This window comes from Hemiscyllium ocellatum, chromosome 48 (assembly GCF_020745735.1).
Source record: "Hemiscyllium ocellatum isolate sHemOce1 chromosome 48, sHemOce1.pat.X.cur, whole genome shotgun sequence".
NCBI classification, from domain to species: Eukaryota; Metazoa; Chordata; class Chondrichthyes; order Orectolobiformes; family Hemiscylliidae; genus Hemiscyllium; species Hemiscyllium ocellatum.
Genome location: NC_083448.1, coordinates 6,315,861 through 6,335,060, shown reverse-complemented (window position 1 = coordinate 6,335,060; position 19,200 = coordinate 6,315,861). Strand labels below are relative to the sequence as shown.

The 19,200-nt window shown below is 43.6% G+C and overlaps 1 protein-coding gene across 3 annotated transcripts; it reads right to left on the bottom strand.

The window, feature by feature from the left end:
- Positions 1 to 2,693: 2,693 nt before the first annotated feature.
- Positions 2,694 to 17,595, bottom strand: LOC132836976 (outer mitochondrial transmembrane helix translocase-like). Of its 3 annotated transcripts, none has more exons than XM_060856576.1 (11): positions 17,405 to 17,417; positions 16,656 to 16,737; positions 15,960 to 16,147; positions 15,230 to 15,331; positions 13,318 to 13,438; positions 12,123 to 12,323; positions 9,748 to 9,854; positions 9,216 to 9,305; positions 8,155 to 8,205; positions 7,871 to 8,043; positions 2,694 to 6,268 (listed from the first exon to the last, which is right to left on the bottom strand). In XM_060856576.1, exons 3-11 carry the CDS (start codon positions 16,134 to 16,136, stop codon positions 6,148 to 6,150), a joined length of 1,143 nt encoding a protein of 380 aa, XP_060712559.1. In that variant the 5' UTR covers positions 16,137 to 16,147; positions 16,656 to 16,737; positions 17,405 to 17,417; the 3' UTR covers positions 2,694 to 6,147. The 3 variants fall into 3 exon arrangements, with proteins under 3 accessions (XP_060712559.1, XP_060712557.1, XP_060712558.1); XM_060856574.1 differs by lacking the exon at positions 17,405 to 17,417 and adding an exon at positions 17,280 to 17,315; XM_060856575.1 differs by lacking the exon at positions 16,656 to 16,737 and having other exon boundaries at positions 17,405 to 17,595.
- Between the last annotated feature and the right edge of the window lie 1,605 nt (positions 17,596 to 19,200).

Sequence of the window (19,200 nt, the reverse complement as noted above, 5' to 3'; positions counted from 1 at the left end):
TGGCCTACCTTGTATCCTTCGTCTGCGTCCCCTGGTTCTGGATTCTCTGGTCATGAAGAAAATCCTCCCGGTGTTGAACTGGTCTTCCTCCCACTCCACCGAGGACATGCAGGTCCTTGGACTCCTCCACCGGCAGAACATAACAACACGACGGCTGGAGGAGGAGCGCCTCATCTTCCGCCTGGGAACCCTCCAACCACAAGGAATGAACTCAGATTTCTCCAGTTTCCTCATTTCCCCTCCCCCCACCTTGTCTCAGTCGGTTCCCTCAACTCAGCACCGCCCTCCTAACCTGCAATCCTCTTCCTGACCTCTCCGCCCCCACCCCACTCCGGCCTATCACCCTCACCTTGACCTCCTTCTACCTATCCCACCTCCATCGCCCCTCCCCCTAGTCCCTCCTCCCTACCTTTTATCTTAGCCTGCTTGGCACACTCTCCTCATTCCTGATGAAAGGCTTATGCCCGAAACGTCGAATTTCCTATTCCTTGGATGCTGCCTGACCTGCTGTGCTTTAACCAGCAACACATTTTCAGCTGTAGAATTTTATAGGCATCTATATGAGATCCCTCCTCATTATTTAGATCATGAGATATCGGAACAGAATTAGTCTGCTCCACTATTCAAATCACAGCTGTTATATTTCTCAACCCTGATCTCCTGCCTTCTCCCAAAGCAATATGATCCCCATACCAATCAAAAAAAACCCCGCCTTGTCTTAAATACACTTGATGACTTCACCTCCATAGCCTTCTGCAGCACTGAGTCCCACAGATAAATCACCTCTGGCTGAAAAAAAAATTCATTGTCTTAGCTCGAAACAATTGTCCCTTCATGCAAAGGCTATGGCCTTAGGTTCGAGTTTCTCCGAATAGTGGAAATATCTTCTCCACATCCACTCTAAATCGGGCCTTCCGTGTTCTGTACATTTTTCAATCATATCCTCCCTCATCTTCCTAAACTCCACTGAGCACAAACCCAGAATCCTCAACTGCTCCTTATTTGACAAATCATTCATTGTAAAATTCCTGTTGACCCCCTCCAATGCCAGCACACCCTTCCTGAGACACGGGGCCCAAAACTGCTCACAATATGCCAAATTGTGGTCTGATCAGAGGTTTTCCAGCCCGGGAGCACAGCTCTAGGCTTGTATTCTTGACCCCTTGAAATCAATGTGAAGATTCCATTTCTCTCCCTAACTGCTTGTTAACCTACACGGTAACCTTTTGAGAATCCTGAACCAGAACTCCCATGTGTGCATCAGATGCTTTTAAGCTCCAGTGAACGTAGCACTGACCAGTGTTGTCTCTCTTCATACATCAATCCTGCCATCCAAGAAATCAATCAGTCTGGTAGACGTTCACTTCACTATCCCAATAGCCAGAATGTCTATTAAGGAGATCAAAACTGCACAGAATACTCCTACACAATCCTCCCTGTATGGTCTCACCAGAGCCTTGCTCAATTGCACTAAGACATCTCTGCTTCTGCACTGAAATGGTCTCATTTTGAAGGCCTAACTATCATTTGCCTTTTTCACCACCTGCAGTACCTGCACGCTTCCTTATAGCAACTGGTGTGCAAAGATATCCAGGCCTCATCGAGTCTTCCCCTTAGCCAATGTATTGCCATTCAAATAATACCTTCGTGGTCCTGTCAAACCCCTCACACAATGTAATTTCCTCCATCCTCACAGTGTTCCAAGATATTCACACTCCTCCAAGTCTGGCTTCCTGCACATGCCAGATTCTAATGGGTCCATCACTGGCAGCTTAAGATGCCCTGGTAATAAACTCTCCTGAACCTCTCCACCTTTCTCTCTCTCTTCGCTCTTTGAAGACATGACTGAAACCCTACAACATCAGGTCTACTGTCCTGATTTCTTACTTTTGGGGTCAATGTCTCTCTCACACACACACACACACACACACACAGGATTTATTTGATACTGTGTTAAGCATGCTCAGACATTGTATTTTGATTAGAGACAAAAAAAACTGCAGATGCTCAAATCCAAACTGAACAGGCAGAAGGTTGGAGAACACAGCAAACCAGACAGCATCAGGGAGGTGGAGAAGTCAATGTTTTGGGTGTAAGCACCTGAAACATGGACTGGCACCGTAAGCTGCCTGGTTTACGGTGTTCTTCCAGCCTATCTACATTTTATTTTGACTGCCACACGTTGTGAGACATGTAACTATTCAAATTCCTTTCATAAAGTAAAAGAAATACAAAGTCAGCAAGAAATATCTATCTTGACAACATGGATTTACAAGTTCTCATGGAAAATTAACATTCTTCAACTGACCCCATGGCACACAGACCATACTTGTTCACAGCAGTTAAGCATATGGACTGAAAAACAAACATGTTAGGTTAGCAACAAAACAACACACTTCTTGTTCCACAGCATAACACTGCCTTCAGATTACCACGAGCCACACACCCTGGATAATCTCAAAAGTAAAAGATTGCAGATGCTGGAGATCTGAACTAACAACAAAATGTGCTGGAAATTCCCCCACAGATCTAGCACTGTCTGCAGAGCAATAAACAGTTGATGCTTCTTCAGAAGAATAAGATTGGATTTTAAACCTCAATTCTGTTCCTCCCTCTGCAGATGATGAGCATTTCCACCACATGGTTTAAAGTTGAAATGACTTAAAACAAACAAAACTGAGAACTGTTTATTTTGTAACATTATTTCACACAAATAATTTAATGGAAAACATGGTAAACTACAGAACATTCATAACAAACAGCCAAAACAACATTTCCTTTCCCAGCTATTGTCAATAATCGTAAATTATAAACATTAATAGGTTAGCTCGCTGAGTTTGAAGGTTTGTTTTCAGATATTTCATCACCATACTAGGTAATATCATCACAGTGTCTCCAGTGAAGCCGGAGATGTTACCTAGCATGGTGACAGAAATGTTTGAAAGCCATCAAGCTCTGCCATCTAACTTATCACCAACCTGAGCTACAAATCTTTAAAAAAGAAAATCACCAAATTATAAACATGTTCAAACAATAAATCAACACTGGCAATAAATGTTTCTACTCAACTCCTGCAACATGCGCACATCATTGCAGAGATGCATGGCTTTCACCCCAAACAGTGAAATATTGGAGGATCATTCAACACCAAGAGCACCAATTTTCGTCTTTTTATCTCCTGAATTCAGCTACATCAAAATCTGCCCGCCTCTGCAAAACCTCAAGTCAGGGGAAGTGATTGAAAAATATTGACACACTTCAACCATTCCCACTGAATTATGCTGAACAGACTTTCTGTCCCTGCATCCCCCCCACCAAGTATCCAACATTTCTTTTACTTGACCACATCACAAATGAACACTGTTCTCTCGAAATAAAGTTAGCTAGTAATTGATTATGAAGATAATAATGTCAACATTCGCATTGATACCAACTTCTCATCATAAAGTTGGATCTTCAGAGAATTGCGGGTCACAGAATTTTAGTTAAGGATTTGTTCGAAATTTGAAAACCCAAATTACAAGACAGTATAGTTAAAAAAGTTAATGACAAAGTAACTCGATATAAAATTAGGCTGCAAGATGTAATCTTTCTTTCATATTTGGCCTTGTCTTATCAGACTCACTCCAGTTTTCTGACCTGGTTAACAGCTTTCCTTCCACTTAGTTGAGAGTGGGACAACCTGGTCATGCTGCTGGCTGCAGCACGTGGCTGAAGACCTGCTAAAAATGACCCCTCATGCATCGGTTTTGCTCTGGTCCAAAAACAAACCTTAATTCCAGTTTTTATTTCATTATAAAATCACCAGAATGTTTTTTTGTCATGAGGGCTGAACAAGCGTATCTCAGAGCACAAGAAGATTCAAGAGTTACATTTTGCAGAGATTTATTGAAACTGCAGTTTAACCCTTTAAAATCACATAATTGATCCAGATAGGGAAGGTAATTTAGCCTATTATGATTCATTATTTCATTGGTGTCCCATTGTTAACACCCACACCATTTTCCTACCTATTTTATGTGCACACCCAGATCGCGTTCCTAAAATGAGGTTTGCCCAGTTTGAACCCATGACTCTCATGTGACTGTCAGAGATTGAAGAAAAGGAAATGAGGTTTATCCATTCAATGCTCAGGTGAGACCACTTAAGAGAAACAAAGGTGCGGATAACCGAACGACAATTCATCACTGAGTCCCAATCAAGATCCTGACACGAGCTGCATTAGTGGTCACTCTCCAATTACCCAGCCAATTAGCCACCCTTTTCCTTGTGAGCTCACAGAATGAGATTTGGGCTGACTATACAAACTGGAGAGGCACCATTCTGACAGGAGAAATCCTGAGACAAAGAGAGTCGCTGGAATAGCATAAAATGGAATTCGGTACACAGGTTCAAAAATCATCAGAAATGGAAACACAGGATGACAAAGCTCAGAGAAATCCAATTCAAAAACAAGTTAGTTATGATGAACTCATTCACAATCTTGGTTATATCACACAGAGTGCTGCACAAAGTTCAGGTTTCCACATTACAAACAAAACACAGATGTACTCAACAACATTTATAAAACATTCAAGAATTGAGAGGGTATCCTCTCTGGAAAAAAAGGGAAGACTGAGAGGTGAACTGATGGAGATCTTTAAAGTCAGGATGAGGTGTGTCAGGTAAATGCTCTTCTTCTCCACCTTCAGTCTCTGCCAAAAGGTCCAATCCACAACCTGTTGACGTTGACCGTAGGTAGGAGGAGATTGATCGTGAATACACCCCAAAAGGACTGAACCTCTTAAGTTTGAGAAACTGAACCACACATTGTGTTATACAGACAGCTATAAACAAAAAAAAGGTGAAGTTGTAAACACAGAAGTAGTTTGTAATTCCTCATGAAGTGATCAAAGAGGAAATAAATGGAACTGATGAATTAATTTCAGTTAGTAGATAGGAGATGCATTTCAATTGAACTCACATCCACAAGTGCTTTCCAACCAAATGAAGCATAGTTATTGCTGGAATGTAAGAAACATAGCAGCTAATTTGTGATGACAAATGGAAAAAGATAAATTTTATTCAGGAGAACAGTTTGCCTTCTGTATCTACTGCTGACAGATCTGTAGCATCAATCCACAAAGGACAGACAAGGCTTTGGTTTGAACACCCTGTGTACAAGATTGTACATTCAACAGGGCAGCACTCCTTCAGCAGTGAACAAAAGGTGCCAGTCTGAATCATGTGCTCATGCCTCTGCCATGTCAAACTCTCAGCTTGGAACGCAAAGAGAAAACACTTTCCAGTGAGTTAAGCTAATGCTCTAATGAAATGCTCCAATCAGTGGAGATTGCAAAACCAGCCACTTTTCAGACAACAGTAACTCCTGAACAGCAGCAACTTTTGTGATATTGATCAGGAGAGGAACGCTGGCCAGGGAACCAGACGTTCCTGCTGCTCTTTTAAGATAGGCCACAACAGTGCCACAAGGGGTAGGGGGCAGGGGCGCAGTGCGTGTTGACCTTGACATAGCAACTGGAGCAACATGCCCATTTCAATAATGTTAAGCTCCACCACATCCAGCTCTGCCCCTCTCCAACATCGCCACTTGGGTTGGGGAATTAGATTGGGAAGCAATAGTGCAGGCTTCCTGCTCCTCTTATGGCCATGCTCTATCACCTATCCAGCATCAAAATAGCTTGACGATACGCAATACCCCAGCTCAGCCACTGAGAAAAGATCACATTTGGTAAGACAGCAGATGGCATTGGCAGCACTGCTGGAAAGGAGACTGGATAGGAAAACATAGCTCAGCCATCCTCACTTTGAGCTACTTAACAGCTCTCCACTGAAATGCGAGGGTGGGACAACAACTGCCAGTCTTTTTGACTCATCCGAGGCCAAATGAGGTTGACTCACTTCACTGTCAGCACACATCACACTACTTCTCATGAAGCCAGTAGTGGGAGTGTCTGATCGCCAGAAAGAAAGGAGGGCTGATGGTTGCTCAGCATCTCTTCAGAATCCAATTTCACAAGGGAAGAGTAGACCAGTTGTGAAAGTGAACTGGAATATGGAGAAGTCAACGGAATTGCCTCTAAAACAAAAGAAAGCGACTTGCACGTGTAAAACCCATTGTTTAGTCTCGCTCCTTATGTGCTTCATTCAGTCCAGGGGAGTGTCTTGCAGCATCAGGACATTAGTTCCTGCCTTTGATTCTTTCAACTTCTCCAAGGCCAGGTAGAGGTCTGTCTGAGTGATTGCTCGGAGACCCTCATCAGTGGAGCTTTGAAAAGAAACAAAAAGTGTGCATCAGATTATCCTCCCATACTAATATACTAATTCAGACTGAACTTTGATGGCTACTTCACATTGCAGCCCAATCATTCTAAGTGATTCATCTTTCAGTGCTGTCTTTTCGAGCAGATTTATTGTACATCACCATCTCCCCATCTGAATAATCTTTTTTCACCTCCTCAACCCCATCATTGGGCAATGGCTCCATAGTATTACGACACAGGGTAAACCTCTCTGCTCATTTAAACCAGCCACACAGAAAATATTCACCTCCTGCCGTAATCCGTTAGAAGAGGCAAAGAAGGATACCAGAGGTCACTATTTAAAATTAAAATTAACAACATTATTCTTCAAAGTCCAACAGAAGAAATTAAAAGCACCAACTGTTTCCAATTCCTTTCTCTTAAACTTATCTTTCACCTCCCACTCTACAATACTAGTCTGATAAAAAAAATCTCAATTAAGATTTACAAACAAACAAAAACCAAAATCACGTTTCAAAACCAGTCAGCTTTGCCCATTTTCCTCTGTAGATTCTCTCCAGGTTGGCCTCGATGTTCTGCTGCACAAACTCCCCACGGACAGGTACCTTTCAAACAGCTCTTCAGCTAGCAGTCTACATTTGTTGGTCTTTGTCAGTTCTCCTCCTAACTGTTCAAATTGCCTGGTTTTATACCCCAAAACATCGGAACATTTCATTGATTTTTATATTATCGACATACTAAATTCAAATTTGATTGGAGTTTGGTATCTTGGACCAGAATTCAAATTGATTGGCCGAATTTGAATTTATTTTGGTTTCATGGCAACCCAGCTGCTGTGTGTTTCGACCAAGTGTTCCATCGTTACCTTGTTGAGGACTCGCTGTGCTTTGTCAGTCTGTGCTAGCTTTTCAACTCTCTTAAAAAGATACTGTATGCCTTCATAACAATAGGTACTAGTTAATTTCTGGCCTTATTCCACGGCAACTCTTCATGTGCCTTGGCTCTGTCTAAGCTGGGGCTTTTTTAGATTAGATTACTTAGATTAGATTACTTACAGTGTGGAAACAGGCCCTTCGGCCCAACAAGTCCACACCGACCCGCCGAAGCGCAACCCACCCATACCCCTACATTTTACCCCTTACCTAACACTACGGGCAATTTAGCATGGCCAATTCACCTGACCCGCACATCTTTGGACTGTGGGAGGAAACCGGAGCACCCGGAGAAAACCCACGCAGACACGGGGAGAACGTGCAAACTCCACACAGTCAGTCGCCTGAGGCGGGAATCGAACCCAGGTCTCTGGCGCTGTGAGGCAGCAGCGCTAACCACTGTGCCACCCTAAAGTGTTGACTGTGAAGGGAAAGAAAAGTCTCAACCTGGGAACAGATGCTGTCTCACATTAGAATTGTTTTCTTCTTTTCCAGTGACTGTCCAGAGACATGGGCACAAGTTGCCTATGTTTTCCTACGAAAGGACACGTTCCCTTATCTTTAATCCACGTCATCTCCCTTTCACTCTTGTCAACTTTCACATAGTGGGATAAAGCTTTGCATATAAAGTGCAAGTATTGTCAAACATAGCAAAGGCACAGCAATGAAAAGTACCTTCCCTTGTAGTCATCAGCCTGCAGCTGCCTCTCAATGCAGTGCATTTGCTCCTTCCGAACAAAGTCTCGGAGCCGGTGCAGGGCTGCTTCTCGGCAAAGCTCCCGTAGGTCACTGCCCGAGTAACCGGCCGTTTTCTCCGCTATTTCTTTCAGTCTCACATCACTGTTTAACTGGAAGGAACGTTTTAAACAGAGAGAAAAGACTAATCAATAAACACCAAATTACATCAGAAATTGCCGTGGCTAACAGATAAACGCGAGGGAGAAGCATGAGACACGTACACGCTCACCAGAAAGGATCAACTTCAGAATCTCATGCCGCTGTCGCTGCCTCTGTGGGATTACATAGAAATGATTACTTAAATGTTGCTGTAGAGACAGAGACGTCACCAATACTTTAATTCTTGCACTCACTAAAACTGACACACGAAAGCCAAATTTCAATTGAATTTCACAATGAGGAGACAAAAGATTGTGTGGCAAGTCGACTGTAATGGCTGAGGTACTGTGACTGAAAGCATTGGGAAACTATAGCATTGAGAACACCCCACAAAGGCTTCTTGGAAATTGGGGACAAGGTTGGAACAGATTGCTTTTCTTTTGCAGAGAATGCAAATGAATTTATGTCGCTTTTAATGACCGTAAATGAGCTTTTTAAAATCTTAAGTTGTTTGCTAGAGTACCTATTGGCAGTCTCAACTGCCCAGCAAACACTGTTCAATCATACAATCACTTCTAACAATGCAGGTTGTGTCTTGGATTCTGAAAATGTGATTGCAGTATTTATAACCTGCATTGGAAAATTCAATAAATGATCACAAATTTGGGCACAGAAAGAGCCTTATATTTTTAATATCTTGCCCACATATGCCAGAACATCACACCAACAGAGAATATTCGAGGCTTCCTTTTGCTTTAAAGGATGACCCATTGGTTGAAATGTTCTTTTTCAGAAAGCCAATCTGCAGAGAAATCTACTTTTCTCTTCTTTTCCTCAGAGCGCCACAGAGAGTACGAGCGCATGCACGTCCCTGACTTTTGGGGATATTGACAAGGAAGTGCATTTCTACATTAGCGACTGTGTGTTTTCAATCAACTACAGCATTTTCATTGAATATGTTTTGCTTCGAGAATAAAACAATAACCGGTGTTTATTAAGAAACTGAGTTGATATTGATATTGTTGTTAAAACCTGCCACATGTGGTATTTAAATGGTCAACTTGGTCACCGGAAGATTAATTATTGTTCCATTGCAACCATAGAACAATGGTATACATATCCAACTATGCCCATAATAATGACAGCATCACAACAGCTCAAGAATGTACTGCCAAACACTCACGGGCAGGTCCACATGGAACGTACTGGGCATCCTTCTCAAGATGGCCGGATCTACATCCTGAGGTCTGTTTGTAGCGCCCATCACAATCACCTACAGAAAACAGGAACTTAAGGCCACACATCAAGCACAAAAACAGGAAACTGAAGGCTGCGAGATTTACTACATTTACCCTCTGAGAAACTGGGAAATGTGTATCTTGCTAATTAAGAGAAATGAATGTGAATGCTTTTCCTGGTTGGACATTCCTTTATAGTCAGTGCTGTATCCAATTGTACTGAAGTTTCTTAACCCTGCTTGCAATACAGTCTGGATAAAAGCAATTGAATTGAATTTGCAAGATTTGAAATAATTAACTTTTAGTCAAATCACTGGGTGCACTTCCATTCTCATTCAATTTCATGGAAGTCCTCTATTGGTAAAATGTACCATTTTACTGTTGTCTGTGATAAGGAATACAGATATTCCACACTGCTTTATCTATGTTCAAAGTTTTACCTCTTAACCTGTTGGTTTCAGGCAGAACCCCATCTACCTGGCAATCTGCGTCAGTGCTCAATCCATCCCACAGGCTCATGAACTGCGCTTTCATCATGGCAGTTGCCTCATGGTCAGTGCAGGAGCGGTTCCGCAGAAAGGAATCTGACAGATTGAAAACAGACAGACAATGGTGAAAATCGAAAGTATGCAGATTGGCATCAAGCAAAGGGTTCAAGAAACCAGATTGTGAAGGGGTTACACATTAGCCACATGAACAAGCCTTGTGGTACTCACCTTTTGGACAGGTTTGAGTGATGTACAATCACTGAGGAAGGATCATTCGACCCAAACTGTTAACTCTGCTTTCTCCCCGCAGATGTTGCCAGAGCTTTTATCAGCAAGTTCTGTTTTTGTTTCAGATTTACAGCATCCACAGTTCTTTAGAATCATTGACTGGTTACAGCACATGGAGATGCCCATTTAGCCCACAACAATTTCCCCACAGCAATGCTCCAAAATCGGCTCTCGTCAGATAATTATCCAATTCTCTTGCGAAATTCCTGACTGAATCTGCCTCCACCACATTCTTAGGCACCACATATCATTAGTTTCATGCACATTTGGTATGCTTTCCTTTATTGGGCAGAGTTTTGAGTACAGGAGTTGGGAGGTCATGTTGCGGCTGTACAGGACATTGGGGAGGCCACTGTTGGAATATGGCGTGCAGTTCTGGTCTCCTTCCTATCGGAAAGATGTTATGAAGCTTGAAAGGGTTCAGTAAAGATTTACAAGGATGTTGCCAGGGTTGGAGGGTTTGAGCTACAGGGAGAAGCTGAACAGGCTGGGGCTGTTTTCCCTGGAGCATTAGAGGTGGAGGAAGGACCTTAGAGAGGTTTATAAAAATTATGAGGGGCATGAATAGGATAAACAGACAAAATCTTTTCCCTGGGGTGGGGGAAACCAGAAGGAGAAGAGCCGAGGGTTAGGGCAAGAGGAGAAAGATATAAAAGGAGCAACTTTTTCACGCAGAGGGTGGTACGTGTGTGGAATGAGCTGCCAGAGGAAGTGGTGGAGGCTGGTACAATTGCAACATTTAAGAGGCATCTGGATGGGTATATGAATAGGAAGGGTTTGGAGGGATATGGGCAGGGTGCTGGCAGGTGGGACTAGATTGGGTTGGGATATCTGGTCAGTATGGACAGGTTGGACCGAAGGGTCTGTTTCCGTGCTGTCCATCTCTATGACTCTAAGACACTGATTTAAAGTTATTGGCCTTTTGTTTTGCCAGTGTCCCATGTCCATCCATCCGCCAACAGTTTCTTTGTATCAACTCTCTCCCAACTCATGGTTTTGGGCACATCGATTAAATCTGCTGTCAGCTTTAACCTCACCAAGGAGGCTGTCTGAAGTTCTCCAACCTTGTAAAGAGGATTGAGAATAAAAATAGGGAAGTCCTGCTAAAATTATACAAGGCACGAGTCATAGCTGGAATACTGAGAACAGTTTTGGGCATCTCCCAGCATTGGAGTCAGACCTGATAAGGTTCACTAGGTTGAGACCAGGAGGAGGAGAGGGTCAGTACGTTAGCCTGTACTCAAGAGTTTAGAAGAATGGGAGGCGACCTTGTTTAAACACAAGATTCTTCATGGCCTTGACAGGATAGATGTGGAGAGGTTGTTTTCCCTTGTGGGAGTCTCAGACTCGAGGGTGTATTCTCATGACTGAGGAGATGCCCACTCAACACAGAGGTGAGGGGTCATTTCTTCTCAGAGAGTAGGGAATCAGTGGAATCCTTTGCCATGAAGAGTTGTCAAGGTTGGGTTAAGTACACTCAAGGCGGAGACAGACATTTTTTAATCAGTAGAAAGGTTATGGGGAAAAGGCAGGAAAGTGGAGTCTAGGATGATCAGATCAGCCATGATCTGCATGAACAGCAGAGCTGACTCAATGGGCCGAACGGCCTGCTTCTACATTAAGATCTTCTTGACAAATGCAACTCTTTGGAACAATTCTCCTGAATCTTTTCAACGTCCTGTCCAAATGACTATCATGCCCTTCTTAATGTGTGATGCCCAGAAATGAACAAGATGCTCCAGTTACTGTCAAACCAGTGTTTCACATGGTGTTGTAATAAATCCCTTGCTTCTGTACTCCATTCCCCTATTATACAGTGTCCGATCCCATATTCTACAGTAAGTGCTTTCTCAACTTCCCCTGCCCCCTTCAATAAGCTGTGCACTACGTTTCTCTGCTTGGGTGTGCAAGAGATAACTCAGACTAACAGATGACCAAGACTGAGTTTCAGGCTTAAATCAAATCAAAGAGGTAAAAAAAGTGGTTTATACATGGAACAACAGATATGCCTTTCTGTCAGATCCTAGGGAAAAATGTTCATGATGAATAACCAGTCTGTAGTGAGTCAGTACCTACCTATTTCATCAATGAAGACAATACAAGGCTCAATTTTTGCAGCCAAAGAGAAGATGGCAGCCGTCAGCTTCTGCGACTCTCCGTACCATTTATCAGTTAATGCGGAGGCCTGCATGTTGATGAAATGGCAGCCGGACACATTTGCCGTAGCTTTAGCAATGAGGGTCTTCCCACAACCAGGAGGGCCATACAGCAACACACCTGTAGGTAGCCAGACAAAGAAGAATCCAACATGAAATCCAACGTGGATGGACAGTCAGCATGTGAACAAGAAGAAGAAAAGAAAACGGCCAATGTTTCAGTTTGATGGTCTTCAAGCACAACCATTTGCAACAGAATCATGGAGCTTTGCACTGTTCAGACACTGCCAGATCTTTCAATTTGTGTTTTAGTGAGATTTTCCCGAACTCATGGATAGGGACTAGACTTGCTGTTGAAACACAAAGCTGGGGAAGGCAAGACACTGATCACTCAAAAAAACATAGTGCTGTCAGAAAAATAGAACCAAGTCTGTGCTTGCCTGGACACTGACTTGAGAGGGAGCTTTGCACTGTATCGAACTCTCTCCTGTACCGGTTCTGGGAGTGTTTGACGGGGACAGTATCGAGGAAACTTTACTTGCAGTTCAGAAGAGTAGAGAAAGTTTTATTTTTGGTTTCAAAGGACATGAAGTGGCACAGTTGTTAGCACTGATGCCTCACAGCACCAGGGACCAAGGTTTGATACCAGCTTTGGGCGACTGACTTTGCGGAGTCCCCATGTTCTCTTTGTCTGCGCGTGGGCTCCTGCTGGAGTGATGCAGTTCCCCCCACCCACTGTCCAAACATGTGCAGGATGGGTCGGGTCAGCTGTGCTCAATTGTCCATAGTGTTCCAGAATGTGCAGGCTCGGTGATTTAGCCATGATCAACGCAAGGCTATGGGAATTGGAGATGGTCTGGCTAGGATGCACTTCAGAGGGTCCATGCAGAATCGATGGGCCAAATAGCCTCGATCACCACTGCAGGAATTCTACGAAAAAGCTTGAGTCTGCATTTCACCCCATGCTGTATCTGAAGAACTTTCAAATGCCATTACTATGTTCTGTTTGTTAAATACCACAAAATCTCACACTGAAACACACGCATCATCATGAAGCTCTGCACGGCACGTCAGCTATTACCCGGAGTCGATTTCAAGTACAAACCGAGCCTCACCTTTAGGTGGCTGCAAGAGTTTGGATTCACGGAATAAGTGTCTCTTCTGGAATGGGAGAATTACTGTTTCCTGCAATTCAGTAATAACTTCATCCAGCCCAGCAATGTCCCGCCATGTCACCTATTGGAATGGGTCAAGAAATAAAGGCAAGGAGCAGTGACTGCTAAGTACCCAAATGCGGCACCAATCTCAATGAAATTGCAATGAATGAGCACTTAACCTATTTTAACAGGATACAATAGGCAGGACAGTATAAATTCCCAGGATTTTTTGCCAGGTCATGCTTTGGGATTTTTCAATCACATCTTTCACCTAGTGGAGAGTTGTGTTGGGCGGGCTGGTGGTGATAATGCAAACTGGGAGACCCAGACAAATGCATTTCCTGAATATCTGCAGAAATTAACAGTCAGGCTCACGTGAGAATAGTTCCTGTCTCCTGACTGATGTGCCATTGACCAGAAGCCTGAACTGATTAGTTCAGTTAGAGGGGGGAGTGTGATTCTTGGGAGGGGGAAGTGGAGTAGGAGGAGAAGGGTGTCTAATTGACAGAGGAAGGATTTGCTGGCTGGGTTGTTGCAGGTGGAGGAAATACACTCATTCCTGTTCCTCTCCACCCACAAGCATTGCTATAAAAGACAACTAAGCCATCGATTCTGACCCTCTTCCTTTTGTTGCATTGTTGTGTCAATATAGTATTTCCATTGCTTCAATGTCACTCAGTCTGCCTCTGTTCACAGAATCATAGACACAGCATGGAAACAGACCATTTGGTCCAAGTCATCCACACCAGCCAGGTAATCAAAATTAATCTTGTCCCATTTGCCAGCATTTGGCCCATTGTTCTCTTCACCCTTCCTGTTCATATACTCATCCAGATGCCTGTCAAATGCTCTGGCAGCTCATTCCATACACGCACCACCTTCTGCATGAAAAAGTTGCTCCTTCGATCCCTTTTAAATCTTGCCCCGCTCAGGGTATGCCCCTCCAGTTTTGGACATCCACCCTGGGGCAATGGCCTTGACTACCTACCCTACCCTATTCATGCCCCTCATGATTTTATAAAACTCTCTCAGGTCACCCCTCAGCCTTGGACATTCCAGGGAAAATAGCCTCCGCCCACCCAAACCGAATGGGCAAGTTTGATGATTGTTGCAGAGATTTCCATTTTAACATCTGACAATCCCCAACTAGATGGTTATTCAGAGCTAAAATTCAGTGTCTACTTAAAACCACCTATCCAACCAGATGTTTAAACATCTGACCTGACCTGAAGTCCTCTTTCAGTGTTGTCCCAATTTAAATTTTGGGCTCAAAAATGTATTGATTGAGTAACACAGATGGAGTCAAAAAACACACAGTGGAGTACAGCTTAGTTCCACTCCCAAAAGACGATTCAAAGAAATACCTCATTCTGTGTAATAGTAAACAAATAGTAGGACTATACCGGACAGACAGTTTTATAATGTACTTGTCCTTGAGAATGTATTTGCAACCTCACAAGGATAGTTACATATTGATTTTACAGCAACTGACCCTGGGATCAGCAGTTCATCTTCAGTGCTGAAAGTCAACAACAGTTGAGAGCATGCCTCTTCAAGTGAAACCTTTCCAATGGACCATTATCCCCTCACTGTCACCCTAATACAGGATTTCGCTGATTTTGAGCAACTTGTGCACATCAACACATTTTGCATTGAAATAGGCTCCTCAGCAAGTGCATAGACAGCTCTTCTTCCTTTGTGTTGGTACTTGACACGTTCCTTGATATCAGCTGCAATGAGTTAGGTGATGGGAGCCAGACGTGAGCTTGCAACTCAGAGTGCAACAGCACTGACCAGACTGAGATAAGTAGCTTTCCAATGACACGTCACTGATTTAAAAAGTCAAAAGACATCAGGAGAAACCACTCACCCCTTTCAGTGTTCTGGGATCCACCAAATGAGACGCTATTGTCAATTCATGTTCTGACAGCTTGATCCCTTCCACACCAATCTGTTTCATCAGCTTTGCTGCCTAGAGAACAGTTCAAATAACATATGTTGGCTGCAGTCAAGCATGACACCAGTGGACATTATAAACTCTACAATGTGTGTCCAAATTTACTGAAATAACGAGGGACAGGGAGGGGTTGAAATGGCAACAAAGAGCTCCGGATGGTTGAATCAGAAACCAAAGTCAAAACTGCCGGGCAAACACAGCAAGTCTGGCAGCATCTGTGGTGATAAAGCAGAGTTAACATTTTGGGTCAACTTCTGAAGATGGATCAAGATGTAAACTCTGCTTTCTCCCCCCAGGTGCTACCAGACATACTATGTTTTTCCAGCAATGTCTGTTGAAATGGCAGCCTACACCTTTTATTCCCTTGATCAACAGTGCAACCAACAGCCACACTAAATTAATATTTCAGAAGTTATTGCTAAGAGAAATCACAAAGAGATCATTCCTCTGAAGGGCATGGTGATCGTACAAGATGGAGATTGAAACTATTAAACCACACTTCTGATGAGGACATGATGGACCAACTGCAAATGGATTTGAGATACGCTTTTGTGATCTAGTCGCCTCATCACAATCCCGAACAATTTTGTTTCTTCACACAGATTACCAGTAGTTCACAGTGGCTCATATTTCACGACCATACCTTTTTCTGGTTTTCCATCTTCTGTCTCCGTGTCGGATCTATGGTATCCACCATCCATTTGATACCAAAGTATGTGGCAGCACCGACCAAAGTGAGACGGAAGAGCATCCCCAGCACTTCGCTCCGGCTCAGTGGCCGTGCCACTGTCTCCTTGGAAATTTCATTCAGCACGTTCATTTTGTGTTAACCTGCAATGGGTAAAAAAAAAATAAATCAAAGCACAGGTATCAAAACCTGCCAGGGTCTTTCAGACAAATAATAAACAAAGCAATTCGGTTTTACTCCATCCGGTATTCCCAAGACCAAAACGATGGCAGGAGACAAGAAAATCACTGCAAGATTTCAAGCCTCTGAACTATTCTCATCGCCACAGTATCTAACTGATTCTTCCAGGTCAGTTTCTGGTTCACAAGAAATAGCAACTAGAGTTGGCTCCTTGCCTCCGCAAGCCTACCCTGCCATTCAATAGGACCATGGCTAATCCAACATTCCTCATGCCCACATTTCTACACTTTCCCTGCTGCTCAATCGCCTATCTTAGTTTTTAATTTACATCCTGTTCCCACAGCTCTCTGACCAGGAGTTCAGAGGACTCTCAACCTTCTGTGTGAAGAAATTCCCCCTCATTTTCGGGCTAAATTAGCATCCCTTTATTCTGCGATAATGCCCTCTAGACTGTCCAATAAGGGGAAATACCTTCTCAACATTGACCCTATCAAGGACTTCATGAATCACAGAAAGAGAAAGTATAATAGGAACTCAGCAGGTCTGGCAGCATCTGTGGAGAGAAAGCAGAGTTAATCAATCCCCATGACCCTTCTTTGTAATAGTTGCTTAGTAAAGATGGTAAAAATGCAGCAGATTGGTGGAGATGAACCCCAGACAGAGGAACAAACTCAGGCAAAGGGACGGTCAATGTAAACCAAGGAAAAATAAAAAATACTTATGATTTTTTGAAAATAGGTTGGTTATGCTGAAACAATTTTAAGACAGATCCTGGAACATGAGTTTAGGAATGAGAAGGTGGTGTTCAGCTATTGAGGTCAATATTGAATCCTGAAGGCTGCACAGTGCTCAAGCACAAGTCTGAGATCTGTACTTGTTCGGTGAACTTCTCTGAAGAATCCTGTGTCGTTCGATGAAGGCAGCTCTTATTGCTGTATATTGCAATAAGTGGAGACCGCACAATAATCATGGTGAATGGTTATTCCTCCCAAGATTGTTGATAGTGGGGGAGGGAGAGTTTGGGGGGTTTATTGATGGATTATTGGGGTTGGGGAAGAATTCAGACTCTGCCTCCGAGGGTACCCAAGCCACGACCTTGCAGTCTGTTGGTTTGGTGCATCCTTCCTGCTGCAGCCCCAAGGCACAGGTAACACAACCACACCTGGCGTTCGGAGGGGTGGGGGAGGAGCCAGCTCGGCGCATGCGCAGAGTGCACCCACCTCCGCGACCCGAGCGACCAGGATGTCACCGCCCCGGCCCAACACCTCCAAATCACCGCCGCGAGCGGTGTCCCAGACAAATCAATGAAACAAAATAAAATAAAATCAAAATCCCGCCTTCAAACGGCGGCTCGACTCCAACGCTTGGGCCATTCAGTCGCGCCGCTTCCCGTCAACAGTGCGCCGCCATTTTCTGAGCAACCAGCAAGATGGTCCGGGCGCACCACCAAGCTTGAACAATGCTTCCCCTTCGCAAACGGTGCTCCACCTATTTACACCATCTCTACCACTCGCTCCTCCTCCATCAACAACATAAATACCACCACTTTCCCTCCATTCATTCCCTCCACTTTAGTTCTGGAAAAAAAAAGCCATATCTGAATTGATACAGCCACTCTTTTCCCACCACAGTTGCTGCCAAACCTACTGAGCATTTTCTGTTTTCACATCAATGTTGTTTTGTCTTGATCATATCAGACAACGTGACATGTAAGAATTGTATCTTGTTGTGTCCTTTCCGGCGTTTATGACATCTTTATCCAAATTCCATTTAGTTTTTCCCAATCATAATGATAGAAGGGGGTTTGAAAAATACTTTCAATAGTGGCCAATCTATAATAACCTGCAGTTAGATCGTGACTCACTGACAATGTATAGGTTCTAGGAAAAAGTGAGGACTGCAGATGCTGGAGATCAGAGCTGAAAATATGTTGCCGGAAAAGCGCAGCAGGTCAGGCAGCATCCAAGGAGCAGGAGAGTCGACGTTTCGGGCAAAAGCCCTTCTTCAGGAAGGGCTCATGCCGAAACGTCGACTCTCCTGCTCCTTGGATGCTGCCTGACCTGCTGCGCTTTTCCAGCAACATATTTTCAGACCTTAACATTGTATAGCGTCAAGATTAGAGTGGTGCTGGAAAAGCACAGTAGGTCATATCTGTTCGGCATGGAGGAGTTGGACCAAACGGTCTGTTTCCGTGCTGTACATCTCTGTGACTCTATATCAAGTACAATGTTAGTGTAAATAAAGTTAAAAATCACACAACACCAGGTTATAGTCCAGCAGGTTTAACTGGAAGCATTAGCTTCCCTAGCGCTGCTCCTTCATCAGGTGGTTATGGAGTACACAAGTGTAATTTGTAGCAAAAGTTTACAGTGTGCTGTAACTGAAATATTACATTGAAAAATACTTTGTTTGTTAAGTCTCTCCTCTGTTAGAATGACCATGTTAGTTTCACTTCTTTCATATGTAAATCACAAACTTTTTTTGTAAAAAAGTTACATTCTCAGGTTAACTTTAACAATTGGTGTCAGCCCAGATAATATGTTGAAGTACTTGATGAAGCAGCAGTGCTCAGAAAGCTAGTGCTTCCAATTAAACCTGTTGGACTATAAGCTGGTGTAGTGTGATTTTTAACTTTATCCACCCCAGTTCAACGCTGGCCTCTCCAAATCATGAAGTGTAAATAATGGTGACTTGGTGATGGGGCACCAGCCTCTGTGAAGTTATTTCAAAGCACTTCTTCAAAACAGTGCCAGGTGACCTTTAACTGACTTTTGCAGGTCTCCTGATCCATCCTTTTGTTGGAATTCAATGTTGAGAGAAGGTTACATTGAAGTTTATTTTCAAACTTCACCCGAACCGGAGCCGTTAAATTGCCGGACACCTCAAGCCCAGGTGTGGGAACAACCGCCGAATGATTGGCATGAAATTAGACCAATTGGGCACCACACACCCTGGGAATTAGCCAACCAGGACCGGGAACGCTCTGTGAAGGCGGGGGCAACTTTCAGTGACAGCA

Excerpts from the sequence above, each read along its gene's own strand:
- LOC132836976 (XM_060856575.1), bottom strand. The coding sequence starts at position 16,136 with ATGAACGTGCTGAATGAAATTTCCAAGGAGACAGTGGCACGGCCACTG. Across the intron at positions 15,332-15,959 it reads AGATGGAAAACCAGAAAAAG|GCAGCAAAGCTGATGAAACA; the intron begins GTATGGTCGTGA and ends ACTGTTCTCTAG. Across the intron at positions 8,206-9,215 it reads CGTTCCATGTGGACCTGCCC|AGGCAGCGACAGCGGCATGA; the intron begins GTGAGTGTTTGG and ends GTAATCCCACAG.